General features: G+C 38.9%; 1 protein-coding gene across 1 annotated transcript; it reads right to left on the reverse strand.

Moving 5' to 3' along the window:
* Positions 1–5,892: 5,892 nt before the first annotated feature.
* LOC121394137 (S-antigen protein-like) lies at positions 5,893–7,529 on the reverse strand. Its single transcript, XM_041564147.1, has 2 exons — positions 7,307–7,529; positions 5,893–7,253 (listed from the first exon to the last, which is right to left on the reverse strand). Exons 1-2 carry the CDS (start codon positions 7,383–7,385, stop codon positions 5,893–5,895), a joined length of 1,440 nt encoding a protein of 479 aa, XP_041420081.1. The 5' UTR covers positions 7,386–7,529.
* Positions 7,530–18,610: the final 11,081 nt, after the last annotated feature.

The following is an 18,610-nucleotide window of genomic DNA, read 5'->3' on the forward strand; positions in this document are numbered from 1 at the left end:
ATTAAAATATGATTGTTAGTAAATCACCCCCTCATTCTTGGAGATTACTTTGGCGTATTGGCCGAAGTTGTGACACGTACCTGCCATTCAAGAAAATATTACTAGTGCTTAACAATACATAGAACTTCATTCTATAAGCTAGAACTTTCTCCACTCTTGGCATGGTTATTCTTTTAAACATTTTCTAGGATACCTTTGGCTCTGTTTTTTTAAATGTTTAATTTATTTTTTTACATGTAATTGTATTTTTTTAATTTCCTTTAATACTTAATACATCTACAACAAGTACTAGTTATCAACATCTATACATAAACTATACAAATGGGCCAGTGCAGAGCCGAAAAAATGGATTTCTGCATTCGGTTGTTTTTACAGTTATGAGGAGAAGTATATTTTGAAGAGGAAATATTAGAAAATATTGGAAAAATAGTATCTTCTATGTAAGGTTGGTACAGTAGTTTCAAAGGTGGTGAGATGTGAAATCGGAAAGCCCTGGTGTTCATGTGAAAGAGTAAAAGAAGTTGACACAGTATAAAATCTATGATTTCTAGGATATTAGGTGAAAGTTGGGGACCTTTGTGTCAGTTAAGTTTTTACTTGGACAAGTCACGTAAAGTTCTAGTGACTAGTCATGCCAGGTGCAGCCAAAAAATAGCAGGAAAAAAATATGAATCACACCAATTCTGTTCATACCAAAAGTATGCAGCTGATTTATTAAAAATTGATTCGAAAATGTGATTCTAATAACGTTTTTGAAAATTAAATTTTCAAGAATTATTAAATGAAAACAATAACTCAAACTCTAATAAAAAAAAGAAATAAAATATAATATAGAATATATTTCAATGGGAGGTATGTTTTGAAGATTCAAGCTATTTTAAAACTCAAGTTTTCGATACAAAAATTTCAGATTTTGTAGAATACTAATTTCTTGAGTTTTTTAATTAGAAAAAAATTGAAAATTCTCACGTTTTGATTTTTAATAACTCTGCTTCTGTATATTTGTAGTAAGTTGGATATCTAACCTTCCTAACATTTTAGGAAGAGCATTTAAGAGCATTTTCCATATTTACTGGCTGTTTTAATTATTGTGTTGTAAACATTGAAATGCTCAGTTTACTGTTTGGTAGTAGTTCAAATTTCAAATCTGCTTATACACACACACACACACATATATATATATATATATATATATATATATATATATATATATATATATATATATATATATATATATATATATATATATATATATATATGTGTGTGTGTGTGTATAAGCAGATTTGAAATTTATATATATATATATATATATATATATATATATACACATTCAGATAAAAATACAATAGAAAGATAATACGATGATGAAAGATCCACATATGATAAAAATATAATTTTATCCTTGGGAGTTTCTTTTTATGTTTTGAAACCATTTTTCATTGCTTTCATTTGACCAGGAATAAGATAAAAGAACAGGTCATATATAAGCCTGGCTTGTCTATTGCAACATAATAGGGGATATTTATTAAAGTCTAAAAAATCTAGTTTTTAACTATAAAATCCGATTTTTTTTTTTTGTGGGGAAAAAAACTCAGATTTTGGAGATTTATTATACCCCAAGGATGGAAAAAGTGTGAATCTGAAAATACTCCATCTCAGACCTGGCGAGGTTGTATATAAGTCAATGGTAGGTCTCTATCCTATTTGGAAGTTTCTGTAGTCTGCGCTGGAATTAGACCGAAAATCCAACAATTTTGGGCTTTTTGGGCAAAAATCAGAAAAATTTGGACTTTTCAGGAAAAAAGCCTGAAAAAAATCAAGCGATTCAAGAAAAAACCCCCAAAAAACGCACAGTTCAGATTTTCACTTGATTTTATAGAGTTTTTACCCAATCCATGCTTTTTTAATAATAAATAAGGTCCAATCGTGGATTCTAGTTTAGTCTGGCTTTTTTTTATTCTATATACTCAGAAAAATTCGGATTTTAATAAATAAGGCCCAATACTTAATCGATCAGAGTGACAAAATGCTTTGAATCCCATCACAAATATAATCAATTTAAAAATGGCCCAGTATAGAAAAGGGAGCCTTTTCAGTTTATTTGACTGGTAAAATTTAACATGCGTTTTAAATATAAAAAAAAAGATAGGCGTGTATGTGCGGTAACGTAAAGTTGTTGTCTCATTCATTTTTTTTAAATTTAAAAATGTAGATAAGTAAAGTAATTGACCATTATTGTGCGTGGGTTCCTCTTAAACTGGTGCAGAAAATAAAACAATAAACTTTTATCATCAGGGACCTATTCTACATAGTTTTAGGCTGTCTGTGTTACTGTAATACATATACACAACTTTTACTGTAAAGAACCTTGCACTGTAATGGTTAGCACTAAACAATAACTTGTTGAAACTAAGTTTTTGTATTTTTGATTATATCTAAGAACTGTAACATTTTTATACACTAGATTTACAGTCACCGCAGTCTCTTCATTTGTTTTTTCGCAGTTTAATTCCAAATTCAAATCGAGTCATAGGATAAAGCGAAGCTGCTTATTTTGGGCAACAAGACAGTATAGTTTCCTCTGGCTAAAATAAATGTTTACTGCACTTTTAATTCTCATCCCACTATCCTCAAAAGCAGAGAAAAGCAGTTGTTCTTATGATTTTAATAAAAAGTTGTGCCTTCTGACCCAAGTGCACAAAAATAACTTGTTTTGGAAGAATCACGGCAAATTTCAGGTCAACAAAGCTAAAATCTCCTGGGTTGCTCCATTTACGAGTAAATATCTGTTTATCAAAAATACATCAAATATTTTTTTTCTTTTTGTCACAGATTTAGTAAAAAGATGATTTTATTTTCTTGCCGCCAGTTGAGCAGGAATGATTTTAAAAGACCTTTCAGAGGCCATTGGGTTTAGACAAAAAAAATGCTGTTTGATTATTCATTAAGACTGTTTGGGTTGAAATTTAACGGGACAGGATCATTTGGAATATTTAAACACCACTGGATCTAAACCATTGAAATCGAGTGCCTTTGAATTATTCCAAAGTTGCGTGGCAGAAAGCAAGTCTTTGGTGTATTCATTGACTTCTGTCTTAAAGCCGGTGCAAAGCATTGCATTTGGACTCTTCAAAGACATGGGTTTGAACCAATGAAAATGGGTGCCTTTAGATTATTTAAAGACTGTTGGGTTTGAACCAATGACAATGGGAGCCTTTGGGGTATTCCAAGGCTTTTTGACAATGAACCAATAAAAGTCGCTGTCTCCGAATTATCCAAAAGCTGCTCTGCTCTGTTTGAATCACTAAAATGCCTACACTTAGGGGGACATTTAATTAGGGTCGAATATCGAGGGTTAATTAACCCTCGATATTCGACCGTTGAAGTAAAATCCTTCGACTTTGAATATCGAAGTCGAAGGATTTACCACATTTCCTACGATCTAAGGAAAAATCGAACGATTCGAATGATTTTAATCCATCGATCGAACGATTTTCCTTTGATCAGAAAATTGTTAGTAAGCCTATGGGGACCTTCCCCATAGGCTAACATTGATGTTCGGTAGATTTTAGGTGGCGAAGTACTTGGTCGAAGTTTTTTTAAAGAGACAGTACTTCGACCATCGAATGGTCGAATAGTCAAACGATTTTTAGTTAGAATCGTTGAATGTCGAAGCGGCCAAAAAAAACATTTGAAATTCGAAGGATTTTTTCTTCTATTCCTTCACTCTAGCTAAGTAAATGTGCCCCTTAAAATCCACAATGTAGGTATTTCACCAATTAGAGGCTCATCTTTAACAAGAACTCGTGTTTTTAATGCAAATTTCTGGCCTCTGAAAGGAATTAATCCAACATCCTCAGTGTCTTGACCATAAATCCTCAGTTCCAGTTACTCCGTTTATTACAGGACCCGGAACAATTGGGTTGGCTTTGTTGAATCAGCGAGCTGATCAGATATAATCCATGGTGCTTCCACTTCCCATGAATCACGTCTGTGACCACAACTGTTAATGAATCGGGTTTTCAGGAGACTCGGTAGGGTTGGGACATCCCTAGGTGCTGATACAGCAGCCTCCAATGGCTAATGTGAGCTTGAATGGCAAAAATGCACCTCCCATTAATTCAACCAACGTAAGAAATGGAGTGAGTGAGTGAGTGAATGCTGCTTTTATTCTGCTGCTCATACTTTAGGCTCTTTCAGCAGCCGATACCAAAACAAGTGCACATTGTGCTTAAAGTTGGCCACCTTGTTTTCCAATGGCAGTAGGAGCTTAGGGCTTTATATATCCGTTTGCTGCTGAAACTGCCTTCTGTATCCGCCATGCTACACCCTCTCCCAGCATTTCTGAGGTTTAAGCCATTTTACTTGTTTATCGTAGCTTTTGTTTTTTGAAATAACTCTTTAACAGACTTCTCCATCAACCCTATAGTCCGGACGCAAAAAAGAAAAAAAAAATACAAAAATAAAACATTTTTTCCAAGGTGTGTAATGTTGTGTTGTCCAAATTATGTATAAAATATGTATATGATGTATCTGATATTTGACAGCCGTCGGCTGTGCAATTTAACCAGTATAATTAACAAAGAAATGCATAATGTTGGTGTTGAAAAATAATAATAAAAAAGTGAAAAAATTTCAAATGTTTGTGTAATTTTGCATGGATAAAATGTACTTAGTGCATTGAGAAATGTTGTTAAGGTCCTCAGTGAAAAAAGGATGGTTTCTTTTTTTAAGTGATTGGTTTGTTAACCAGATTCCCCTTAAATTGTATGTGTTTGATTTTCTAAACATTATTATGGTTGTGGCTGTTGTTGTTTTTTTTTTTAACACAAAACCAAGGGTAATGTGTCTGTGTATAATACTGTTCCTTAAAACCAGGTTGTGGTTGTTTGTTTGTCTAAAAGCAAAAACTGTGCTTCATTTGCATTTAATTTGTTGTTTGGTTCAGGTATAAAGTTGCCGAATGATCTCTACGTATTTTTGGATCTTTGTGGAGCTTCCAGTACAGAGATTGTGGGTGCTGTATACACCTCTTCAATTCATGCTAAATGCACACACTCGTATACATACCCGAAAATAGTATGTTCTTCTATATACCAACAACTTCATTTTTATCATTTTAACTTAAGTGATTCATGCTAACAATATTAATGGTTTTATTGAACATAAATCTTAGGGGCCAATTTACTAAGGTTTGAATGGTAAATTCAAATTTAGATTTTTTTTTTGGAATTTAAAACCACCAACTCAAATTTGAATTTTAAAGTTATATTTATTATAGCCAGACCCCTCAAAAATTTGAATATTTGCCACCTAAAACCAGGGGCGCCTCGGGTGCCTATAAATGTATTTTATTTTATAATTGCCCTGCCTCTACCATGGATTTCCATAGGAAATCCGGTGAAAGAGCTGGGGCTAGGGGGCTGGTTGGCGGTGGTGACGTCATTCGCGCATGTCAAGTGATCTCAATTCCACGACGTCCGTGTGACATCGCGTAGGGGACGTGTTTAGGTTCGGTGCCTAGGGCAGCATCGGACCTAAATACAGTCCTGCCTAAAACCTGCCGAATTTATGTAAAAGTCAATGGCAGAGGTCCCTTGAACTATATGAAAATGTTAATAGTGATTAGCAAAAATTTTCATTAAGTTTCACCATGAAAATGCCACCCTTAGACTCCAATAAGTGAAAAAATGTCTTGCGTCAAAAAAATTTGATGCACCATATTCTAGGGGTTTTTCCGGAGTTCGAATTTGATTCGAAATTTCCGGTTGGGACTATTTTTTAGTTTTTTACTTAAATAATATACCATTCGAATTGTGAATAAAATCAAATTTATTAGAGTTTTAAAAAAATCACATTATTCTAAAATTCGACCTTTGATAAATAACCCCCTTACACTCTCTCAAATTCTATCATGGTGTCATGATCTTCAGAGTTACCATAACCCATCTCATGCACCATGTCCCAGATCTTCAGAGTAACCATAACCCATCTCAACTCATGCACCATGTCCCAGTTCTTTAGCATATAACCAATCTCATCTCTTGCACCATGTCCCAGATCTTTAGCATAATTATAACCAATCTCATATCTTGCACCATGTCCCAGATCTTTAGCATAATTATAACCAATCTCATCTCTTGCACCATGTCCCAGATCGTTAGAGTAACCATGACCCATCTCATCTCTTGCACCATGTCCCAGATTTTTAGAGCAACCATAACCCATCTCATCTCTTGTGCCATGTGCCAGATCTTTAGAGCAACCATAACCCATCTCATCTCTTGCACCATGTCCCAGATCTTCAGAGTAACCATAACCCATCTCATCTCTTGCACCATGTCCCAGATCTTTAGCATAATTATAACCAATCTCATCTCTTGCACCATGTCCCAGATCTTTAGCATAATTATAACCAATCTCATCTCTTGCACCATGTCCCAGATCGGTAGAGTAACCATGACCCGTCTCATCTCTTGCACCATTTGCCAGATCATTAGAGTAACCATAACCCATCTCATCTCTTGCACCATGTCCCAGATCTTTAGAGCAATCATAATCCATCTCATCTCTTGTGCCATGTGCCAGATCTTTAGAGCAACCATAACCCATCTCATCTCTTGCACCATGTCCCAGATCTTCAGAGTAACCATAACTCATCTCATCTCTTGCACCATGTCCCAGATCTTCAGAGTAACCATAACTCATCTCATCTCTTGCACCATGTCCCAGATCTTCAGAGTAACCATAACCCATCTCATCTCTTGCACCATGTCCCAGATCTTTAGCATAATTATAACCAATCTCATCTCTTGCACCATGTCCCAGATCGGTAGAGTAACCATGACCCGTCTCATCTCTTGCACCATTTGCCAGATCATTAGAGTAACCATAACCCATCTCATCTCTTGCACCATGTCCCAGATCTTTAGAGCAATCATAATCCATCTCATCTCTTGTGCCATGTGCCAGATCTTTAGAGCAACCATAACCCATCTCATCTCTTGCACCATGTCCCAGATCTTCAGAGTAACCATAACTCATCTCATCTCTTGCACCATGTCCCAGATCTTCAGAGTAACCATAACTCATCTCATCTCTTGCACCATGTCCCAGATCTTCAGAGTAACCATAACCCATCTCATCTCTTGCACCATGTCCCAGATCTTTAGCATAATTATAACCAATCTCATCTCTTGCACCATGTCCCAGATCTTTAGCATAATTATAACCAATCTCATCTCTTGCACCATGTCCCAGATCTTTAGCATAATTATAACCAATCTCATCTCATCTCTTGCACCATGTCCCAGATCGGTAGAGTAACCATGACCCGTCTCATCTCTTGCACCATTTGCCAGATCATTAGAGTAACCATAACCCATCTCATCTCTTGCACCATGTCCCAGATCTTTAGAGCAACCATAACCAATCTCATCTCTTGCACCATGTCCCAGATCTTTAGAGCAACCATAACCCGTCTCATCTCTTGCACCATGTCCCAGATCTTTAGAGTAACCCTAACCCATCTCATCTCTTGCATCACATCACAGGTGTTTACAGTAACAATAACCCATCTGATCTATTGCACCACATCACAGGTGTCTATAGTATAGTCATAAAAACCTATCTGCATCAATGGCAATTATCACGATCTGGCAAACTTTATATCTGCGACAATCATCTAAACTTGTGCCTGCATTCCATTTAATGTCCTAATTTTTTGCACTCTGATGTATGTTGATGTTGACTCCTTTACTGCAAGAGTGGCCTGCGATGGGCTGTATAGAAATGGGCAGCCAACGGGCAAACCTACAGTTATTCTGTCCAGTTTACAGTTATCAGCTGTCTTTATAATTTTATAAGGAAAGAAATAAAGGCTTCTTTACATTGAAGCCTCTTCTAGTGGAAGTCAGTGGCTGTCTTCCCTCTGACAAAATGAATGTATACGTTGCAAGTACACAGGAGGTGAAAAATGTGAGGACATATAGAAGTTTTTGATTTGTTTCTTTTTTTTTTATTTCAAAGCCTGATTATTTTTTTTAAATGAGTTGAACGTTTCTATTTTACCACCATTTACGTGGTTTTGGGGAACCCAGGTTTGCGTCAAAAGATCATGCCAAAACGAGCCTAAAAAAAGATCTGTTTTCTTTAAGATCTGCTTCCATTCTCCATATTTAAAATAGTTTCAATGCCATTTTAAGTGTTTTATTGAAACATGTACTGAAAAAAAAACCTGTCATCTCGACAAAAGATTTATACATGAATCAGAATTATTTATTTCGATTTTGTACCTTTCCATTTTAATACATTATAATGTGCTGACTTAAATGAGAAAAATAAACAGTTCATTTTAATAAAATTGGTGTGTCGCTGACTTTCTGTTATGTGTTCAAATTAAATCTATAATGTTTGGATTCGGCAAAAGATCCGACCAAATAAATGACATTTTTAATGTATAAAAAAAACATCTGCTTTTTGATAGTTCTAGGGGTTTATTTCAAAATGTATCAAAATCCGTAAATATCTGATTATTTTCTGAAATCTACTCCGACCAAATCCTCACTGGTTATTTCCCCTTATTTATCAATACATTTTCCCAAAAATTTTGTGTACGGGAAAAAACTTGAAAAATCTAAATGGTACAAATGTTTTAAATTTTCCGCCCAAACACTCGGGTTTGGATTTTTGCCCGAAAACCACAAAATCTTCAGATTAGGATGTCTTTGAACTTCTTCCATTGACTTATTTACAACCTTACCAGGTCTGAGATACTGGATTTTCAGATTCTGACTTTTTCCATCCTCAGGGTATAATAAATTAGAGTTTTTATTTTCACTAAAAATTTGAATTTTATAGTAAAAAAAAAAACCTTGAATCTTTTGAGTTTTTGGCATTTGGACTTCAAAAATAACCCCCTTAAAGTCACCATGACTTAAAGGTATGGGCTAATAGAACACAACATGGCCACTTGAACCAGGAGCTCCCTCTCAGTGTGAGTGACCCTCAACTGGAGTGCGAGCTCTATTAGCCAGGTGATAATTTATTAAAATTTTAAATCAAATGTTTCTGCTATTTAAGGATTTTACTATGAATTATTTTGTTTTTGAGATTTATGAATGTCAAATGTATTTTTAAAAATCTGGCAGTTAAAACCTGGTGCTCTTCAAAATAAGTCAATGGGAGGTGTATTTTTAATTTTGAGCTTTTGCAGATTTTAACATGGTTAGTGGCAAACTCTGCCTCAGGGCCGGCCTTAGGCCTATTGGACCAATTGGGCCCAATAGGGCCCCGCTCCTCTGGGGGCCCCGCACCACAGGTCAGCACAGATAATATTTCCCTCAGCACATGATGTTGCCTGGCCTGCCCCCAACTTTGAGAGTCCAGCCCATCCCCAAATCCATAGGTCCAGCCCACCCCCAACTCTGATAAGCCAGCCTATCCCCCAACTCCATAGGTCTAGCCTGCCCCCAACTCTCATAGGCCCAGCTTTCCTCCAACCTTGATAGGTCTTGCCTGCCCCCAATCCAACCAAGCCTGCTCCCAAGCTGAATCGGCCCAGCCTGCCCCAAACTAATTGGCCCAGTCCACTCTCCTATTTCCTCCCTCTCTCTCTTACCCTGTGTGCCCCTATTATGTGCCCCTATTTCATCCCTCTCACTCTCTTACCTTGTCTGCCCCTTTCCTTTCTATTTTGTGCCTGTATGCTCTTATTTTCCTAAATACAGAAAAATAAACAATGGTTCTAACTTAATTGGCTTTTGGCAGAGAGCCCAGAACAAGCACAGCTGCAGATAAGATACTTTTGTAACAATTTTGAGATAAGCAAATAAGTAATTGTAACAATTTAGATAAGGAGGTCCCTTGGGAAAAGTTAGACTCACAGCTTAAAGGGCAATTGACCTTCTTTAACAAAACTGTAATAACTGAAAAAAAAACCACAGAAATGTATTCCAGATAACACAGCCCCAAGTTAGGATTGTTTCTCACAATATTCCCCACCTGCCCCAGCCCCCCCCCTTCACTGGGGCAAGTATGTGGTTTATGAGAAAGGGGGAGGGAAACCAGTTTGTAAACAGCGCTTCTCAGGGGAAACTTGAGTATAGGAACATTCTGCAGATCTTTAGGGCAATTACTGAATATTACTGAAATGAGTGAGTAGGAGTGTGTAGAGAAGATAAACTACACGTATCTGCGCATTTATATAAAGTTGTAAGGAACCCCGAGTTCCTTTTTCTCAGCATGGGAGCAAAGTGTCAGGACTCTCGGGGATTTAAACCCTTGTCTGCTTGGTGGTCGGGCTGTTTTGCTTTTCTTCTGAGTCACTGGTGGCTGTTAGAGTTAGGACTGGTTGGTACTACTATGTATCAGATATCACTCCATGAACACCTGTCTCCACCTACCTGGTTTACATCATGTGCTGGTGATTAGACAATTAAGGGCCTTTATAAGCCGACCACTTGCCGCACACAGTGCTTCATCATCTGAGCTCATAGGCTTTCATTCATGTTTCCTGTTATCACTTCCTGGTTCCTTGCTCCCCCTGCTCTTTTGCTTTCTTTCTGTCTTGCTTCCTTGCTCCCCAGCTTCCTTGCTCCCCTGCTTCCTTGCTGTCCTGCTTCCTTGCTGTCCTGCTTCCTTGCTCTCCTGCTTCCTTGCTCCTCAGCTTCCTTGCTCCTCAGCTTCCTTGCTCCTCAGCTTCCTTGCTCCCCTGCTTCCTTGCTCCCCTGCTTCCTTGCTCCCCTGCTTCCTTGCTCCCCTGCTTCCTTGCTCCCCTGCTTCCTTGCTCCCCTGCTTCCTTGCTCCCCTGCTTCCTTGCTCCCCTGCTTCCTTGTTGTCCTGCTTCCTTGTTGTCCTGCTTCCTTGTTGTCCTGCTTCCTTGCTGTCCTGCTTCCTTGCTGCCCTGCTTCCTTGCTGTCCTGCTTCCTTGCTGTCCTGCTTCCTTGCTCCTCAGCTTCCTTGCTCCCCTGCTTCCTTGCTCCCCTGCTTCCTTGCTCCCCTGCTTCCTTGCTCCCCTGCTTCCTTGCTCCCCTGCTTCCTTGCTCCCCTGCTTCCTTGCTCCCCTGCTTCCTTGCTCCCCTGCTTCCTTGCTCCCCTGCTTCCTTGCTCCCCTGCTTCCTTGCTCCCCTGCTTCCTTGCTCCCCTGCTTCCTTGCTGTCCTGCTTCCTTGCTGTCCTGCTTCCTTGCTCTCCTGCTTCCTTGCTCTCCTGCTTCCTTTCTCTCCTGTTCCCATATTATATTATACCGGTCTTCTGTGGATCTCCTGAATTGACCATCTGCCTGTTACTCGACTTTGCTTGACTGCCGCCTGCCACTGACCTTGACCTGCCTTTCAGATTTACTAGTCTTCCACTAGCCCTGACCTTTTCAGCCCGTTACTGGACTCCGCTCAGTCTTCTGTCTCAACTCAGGCCTGTATCTGATTGTTTGCTTTAATTCTAATCATTAAATCTTCCTTCACTTTACCATGGCTTCTGCTGTTAATCCTGCAGTTAATGGCTGTTATCTGGGTTACCCAGCGTTCAGAGCTGACACATAGAAACATGAAACTGGGCTTGTTTAACAGCCTTCAACATGGTCCTGTGAGGAAACCAGGGGCCACTATTGATCACCAGGGGCCCCTGAATTATTTTAAAGGAAAACTATACCCCTCAAACAATGTAGGTCTCTATAAAAATATATTGCATGAAACGGCTCATATGTAAAACTCTGCTTCATGTAAATAAACCATTTTCATAATAATATACTTTTTTTAGTAGTATGTGCCATTGGGTAAACTGCCATTTTAAAAAATAAGGGGCCGCCCCCTGGGATCGTATGATTCATGGAGCACACAAACAAACCACACATGTTCGGTCACATGAGCCAATTAACAGACAGAGTTGTGTCTTCTGCTTCAACACTTCTTCCTGTTACAGTTATAGCTGCAGTATTTCTGGTCAGCTGATCTCTTCCTGTTACAGTTAGAGCTGCAGTATTTCTGGTCAGGTGATCTCTTCCTGTTACAGTTAGAGCTGCAGTATTTCTGGTCAGGTGATCTCTTCCTGTTACAGTTAGAGCTGCAGTATTTCTGGTCAGGTGATCTCTTCCTGTTACAGTTAGAGCTGCAGTATTTCTGGTCAGGTGATCTCTTCCTGTTACAGTTAGAGCTGCAGTATTTCTGGTCAGGTGATCTCTTCCTGTTACAGTTAGAGCTGCAGTATTTCTGGTCAGGTGATCTCTTCCTGTTACAGTTAGAGCTGCAGTATTTCTGGTCAGGTGATCTCTTCCTGTTACAGTTAGAGCTGCAGTATTTCTGGTCAGGTGATCTCTTCCTGTTACAGTTAGAACTGCAGTATTTCTGGTCAGGTGATCTCTTCCTGTTACAGTTAGAGCTGAAGTATTTCTGGTCAGGTGATCTCTTCCTGTTACAGTTAGAGCTGCAGTATTTCTGGTCAGGTGATCTCTGAGGCAGCACACAAACCATCACAAAATGGTGGTTCAAGGCAAGAGATGTAAAAGGACAATATTTACTAAAATATATATTCCAGTTTGGTAAGATTCTTTAATATGCTACTTAATATGATGTAAACTATCTGTTGCTTAAATATTCATTTTGGGGTATAGTTTTCCTTTAAGGGTTTAATGAGGATCAAGGAGCAAACAGAGAGTAAAACAGAGTGGGGAGGTGCTTGAGAAAAGCAACACGAAAGAAAAGGGCAGGTACTGGTTAGAGTAGAGTTAACTGGTCAGCAAAATAAGGGGGAAGTAGGGGGAAGTATTTTTTAGATACGAAACGCGTTGGGCTAACGGGATTTCTCCTGTTAGGTACACCTTTACGGAGACACCTCAGATCAGGAGGCGATCGCAACCACAGTTTGCAGTGCGAATAAACCCGTCTAATACCCGTGAGTAGTTCTGAGGCGCATATTACCCTTCTAACAGGGATAATACACTATTGGGATCTTTCTTTTTTATAGGCATTTGGCAGTAGACCTAAGTACCAGCGCACCGAACTCTGTATTTGTCTATACGTGGGTACGTGGATCCACGAGTTTTATCGGTGCAGCTTAATCCCCAGTTATCTAACAGCGCGGCTCTACAACCTTCCCTTTTTGAACTTTCTTGACTACTTGCTGGTCAGACTGGTGGGATAATGACCAGCAGGTGGTGCTGTTGTAACACAATTCATATTTATGGTACATGTATCCCTTATTATCTCTGAATTAAAAGAAAATAAATTATATAAATGAATAAATACATGAATGTACATTGCAGAAATGCTTAGCCCCCTCATCAATTTTACATTCACTTATTTTTAAGGTTCACTTATCCTTTCAGCGCTTGAATGCACCAGTGTGAGTACAGGCCGTGAAGACAGAACAGGTTGTGTTGCATTTCACTCCCGTTTGGTGGAACGCAGATAAACTGACCGCATTGCAAATGCCAGTGAGTATGAGCCTTTATGAAGCTGATCCAATCATGTTGCATACAAAAAAATGTGCATGTACTTTAGCAGTGTTAGACACTGCATGGTGCCCAAAATAATGTCCGATTCATTAACACTTGTAATAAGGTGTCAGTCCCATCTCTTGAACTTAAAGGGCATGTAAAGGCAAAAAAATAAAATCCCATTTTTTACTTTCTTTAATGAAAAAGAAACCTATCTCCAATATGCTTTAATTAAAAAATGTGTACTGTTTGTATAAGAAACCTGACTGTATGCAGTGAAATTCTCCCTTCATTTACTGCATCTGAATTGTCAGATGGTCCCTAACTGCTCTGCAGGGAAACAATCATATTTATGAACAGCAGGGGAAGCCTTAGTTCCCAGCCATACAGAACTCAAGCAGCTTTGTTTGTTTCCCTGTAGAGCAGTCGGTGACTGTGTAGAGATTTGTATTGGATTTTATTTTTGCCTTTAAATCCCCTTTACTGTTTCCAACTCCAGCCGCATGAGTTACAAAATACAGCATCTCTAGCCTTATTCTATTTCAGACTTTCCTTGTCCTTTAAATGTGAATAATGAGCAGACCATTTGTTGTTGTTAATCTTTCGACTGTCCACTAGGTGGCACTCATGATTCACATGTAACTCACTGCACCGTGGGAACTTTCTCACTCTCTGATTGGCCGCCGGATTATTCCAATAGGTCCCCAAGCTGTTTCCATGCACAAAGTGAGCACTGCTGAGAGCAGGAGCAAAAAGTAATAGATGTAATATGTAAAGAAATAGGTTCCTTATGGTCGTCCACTTCATCTGTTCAATTTTGACGGCAGCCAGGTTCGGACCCCACTCTGTTAGCCAAATCCAGCAAAGACCCTTTTGTCTGGTGTCACGGCTAATTGTGAGATGTGTATGTTGTGCTTTATCCTTGTCAATCCCCGCACCCATAGCACACCCAGCGGGCAGTAGGATTGTGATTGTGTGACGTTCACTTCTGCAAATATTTTTTAAATAGTCACAGTCCTTATAGACTACATAGTAAATATCTGTCAACCAATTGGGTTGGCTATACCTGCTTCTCTATCTATTAAGGTGTTGCACCTCTAATCTGATAGAATGGGAGTGGTGGGATAGAATGTTTCTAACATGTCTATATTGTTCATTAGAGGAGTCTCCGGCCGACCTAGAGAGGCAGACGTTTAGCCTGGAAGAGAAGTCCAAATCCTCCAAGAATCTCGCCCATTACATGAAATTTGCCAAAGGTGAGAGCACAGCTAGGGATCCGGTGTGTCAATGCAATGGTGCGTATAGTGGGAGTTGTAGTTCAGAAACGGCTGATGTGCTAGTGATTCCTGATGGAGAGCAAATTCACGCTGCAACTGAAATAACACTGGGCAATTATTTCCTTTAATTCAGAGTGAACTGGCATTTGTAAATAAGCAGTTACCGTACATTAGAGCTAAAGGTGTTGCCCCACAGTCTGACAATCCTTGAGTATGTTACAAACATGGCCAGAGTGTAATTATTTAGGAGCAGATAATTAATTGTACGTTCCATGTAAGTTTGGCCTGAGGTGTTTCTCTAAGGACAGAAGCACCGATGTAACACCCATGTCATTATTGCTGACAATTTCCCCATCACTGCACTTCTCATTAAAGGGGTAGTTCACCTTTAAAGTAACTTTTATTATGTTATAGATTGGCCAATTCTAAGCAACTTTTCAATTGGTTTTCATTATTTATTTTATATAGATTTATAGTTATTTGCCTTCTCCTTCAGCTTTCAAATGGGCGGCCCTGACCCCTTTCTAATACTCTGTAAGGCTACAAATGTATTGTTATTGTTACTTTTTATTCCTCGTCTTTCTATTCAGGCCTCTCCTATTAGTATTCCTGTCTCTTATTCAAATCAGTGCATGGTTGCTAGGGTAATTTGGATCCCAGCAACCAGATGACTGAAACTGCAAACTGGAGAGCTGCTGAATAAAAAGATAAATAACTCAAAAACCACAAATAATAAAAAATGAAAACAAATAGCAAATTATTTCAGAATATCCCTCTATATCAAAAGTGAACAACCCCTTTAAATAACGCACCTTTGGTCGCTTAGGGTTAACATCTCAGCCCTAAAAGAGGTTAAAAAAAAAAAATCCTTTCCCACCTCAACACATCAGTTAGCTTTCTCCCTTTACTTAAAGGGATACAGTCATGGGAAAAAAATTTTTTTTGAAACTAAGAGCTAATTGCACTGCTCCAGCAGAATTCTGCACTGAAATTCATTTCTCAAAAGAGCAAACAGATTTTTATTATATTTAATTTTTAAATCTGACATGAGGCTAGACATATTGTCAATTTCCCAGCTGCCCCCAGTCATGTGAATTGTGCTCTAATAAACTTCAATCACTCTTTACTGCTGTACTGCAAGTTGGAGTGATATCACCCCCTCCCTTTCCCCCCAGCAGCCAAACAAAAGAACAATGGGAAGGTAACCAGATAGCAGCTCCCTAACACAAGATAACAGCTGCCTGGTAGATCTAAGAACAACACTCAATAGTAAAATCCAGGTCCCACTGAGACACATTCAGTTACATTGAGTAGGAAATACAGCAGCCTGCCAGAAAGCAGTTCCATCCTAAAGTGCTGGCTCTTTCTGAAATCACATGACCAGGCAAAATGACCTGAGATGCACCTACACACCAATATTACAACTAAATACACTTGCTGGTTCAGGAATGACATTTTATATTGTAGAGTAGTTATTATGGAAAAACAGTTCCTAAGGGTTCTGACTTTGGAGGTATTCTTTAGACTCATCATAAACCTTCTCCCACTTCCCTGCCTTGAGTATTGTGTCTTCCAGAGCTATTGAGGGTACAATTTTAAGGTATTTACAATGCGAAGGATAATGTAGAATGATATGTGAGGAGGAGGTGGGCCTGATGGTGACAGGGAAGAATGAAGGGGTAAGGTGGGGTATCATCAAGTCAAAGGGGTGTAACATGGAATGCAAATAGTAGGGGATGACATGGAGGGGATTAAATAAAGGGCACAGTTAAAGGGAAGGGGTGTAGAAGGTAAGGCTGGAGATAAACCTAATTCACTAGTGAAAGCTGAACATGATACTTTGCTTTTATTTTATAGAGCAATATATTTGATTTATATCCCTGTTTTATTAAAACCGCATTGAAGGCACAAATGAATATTTGCTTTGATGTGCTGTCTACAAATAATGCATCAAAGTTCCAGACTGTGACTCCTCTGTATCAGTTCATCGCTGGCTCAATCAGTGCGGGTGGTGAGAAGCTGCTGCAGAGTTTGTGATTGGGAAATAGAGGTGAGTGGGTGACAAGTGATGCATTGGGTGGGGTAAGACTGTCACTTCCATGTTGTCTTTACTCCAATGATCAGTGATAATTGGTTTATCCTCTGCTCTCACCAAACCGGTCGCTCCTCCTTATACCTGTGCCTTTAATAATCATCATCATCATCATCTCACTGTGATGAAGGTGAGAAGTTCATAGTTGAGACACGAGGGAACGTTAATGAGTGTAGGACGGTTCTGTGAAGTCCCAGGCTGATCTCTGGGTGGAGGTGCTTCGTACACACATATCTAACATCTGCCTAAGCCTCGTATAGTCGGCACAAGGGATCTTGTTTTGTTCTTGTGTTCTTGTCGAATGTCCCAAATATGCAAGTTAACATCACTTTGCATCACTTGCTTCCTTGACTCCCAAAGTATAAGAATACGGACGCTTAGGGACTGATTTATCAAGTGGTCGAATGTTAAAGGGATCCTGTCATCGGAAAACATGTTTTTTTTCCAAAACACATCAGTTAATAGTGCTACTCCAGCAGAATTCTGCACTGAAATCCATTTCTCAAAAGAGCAAACAGATTTTTTTATATTCAATTTTGATATCTGACATGGGGCTAGACATTTTGTCAATTTCCCAGCTGCCCCTGGTCATGTGACTTGTGCCTGCACTTTAGGAGAGAAATGCTTTCTGGCAGGCTGCTGTTTTTCCTTCTCAATGTAACTGAATGTGTCTCAGTGAGACATGGGTTTTTACTATTGAGTGTTGTTCTTAGATCTACCAGGCAGCTGTTATCTTGTGTTAGGGAGCTGTTATCTGGTTACCTTCCCATTGTTCTGTTGCTTGGCTGCTGGGGGGGAAAAGGGAGGGGGTGATATCACTCTAACTTGCAGTACAGCAGTAAAGAGTGATTGAAGTTTATCAGAGCACAAGTCACGTGACTTGGGGCAGCTGGGAAATTGACAATATGTCTAGCCCCATGTCAGATTTCAAAATTAAATATAAAAAAATCTGTTTTCTCTTTTGAGAAATGGATTTCAGTGCAGAATTCTGCTGGAGCAGCACTATTAACTGATTCATTTTGAAAAAATGTTTTTTTCCCATGACAGTATCCCTTTAAGAGTTTTTTTTTTTACCTTAAATGAACTCTAATGACCTCGAAGTTCGAATAGTATCTTATTTAAGAAAAAACTCAAATATCTAAAACTCGAACGAATATTGTCAAACTAATAAGACTAAACTCAAATCCAATCTCCAAAAAAAATGTCAGGAAGACTATTAAAATCTTCAAATGGGCCACTGGATCTCTGCCATTGACTTCTACATGAACGCGGCAGGTTTTAGGAGGCGAACAGTCGAATTCAAATTGTTCTCAGGGTCCAGGTATGATAAATCCGAATTTGGATTATTCCCCACTCGAATTTATGAGTTTTGACCAAAAATCCAACTCGGAAATTTGAATTTAAATTACCAATTCAACCCTTAATAAATCTGCCCCTTAGATCACGAGCTTTGACCAGCACAGAGCAAGACCAATGCCTCTGAGGCTCACTTCTTGTTTTTCCTAAACTACCTGGGATTCAGGACTGTCCCTATGTATTAAAGGAAAAGGAAATGCTAACATTATAAGCTTTATCAGAAAGGTCTATATAAATACACCAGTTAACCCTCAAAGTAATGCTGCTCTGAGTCCTCTGTCACAAGAAACAGCACATTTCTTTCCTTCTATTGTGTACTCATGGGCTTCTGTATCAGACTAACTGTTTTCAGCTTAAACCTCTAGGGCTAGGGCTTGAGCATGCTCAGTTTGCTCCTCTCTCTCCCTCCTCCCCTCCCTGCTGTAATCTGAGCCCAGAGCTATGACTGAGCATG

The sequence above is a fragment of the Xenopus laevis genome, chromosome 5S (assembly GCF_017654675.1).
Source record: "Xenopus laevis strain J_2021 chromosome 5S, Xenopus_laevis_v10.1, whole genome shotgun sequence".
NCBI lineage: Eukaryota > Metazoa > Chordata > Amphibia > Anura > Pipidae > Xenopus > Xenopus laevis.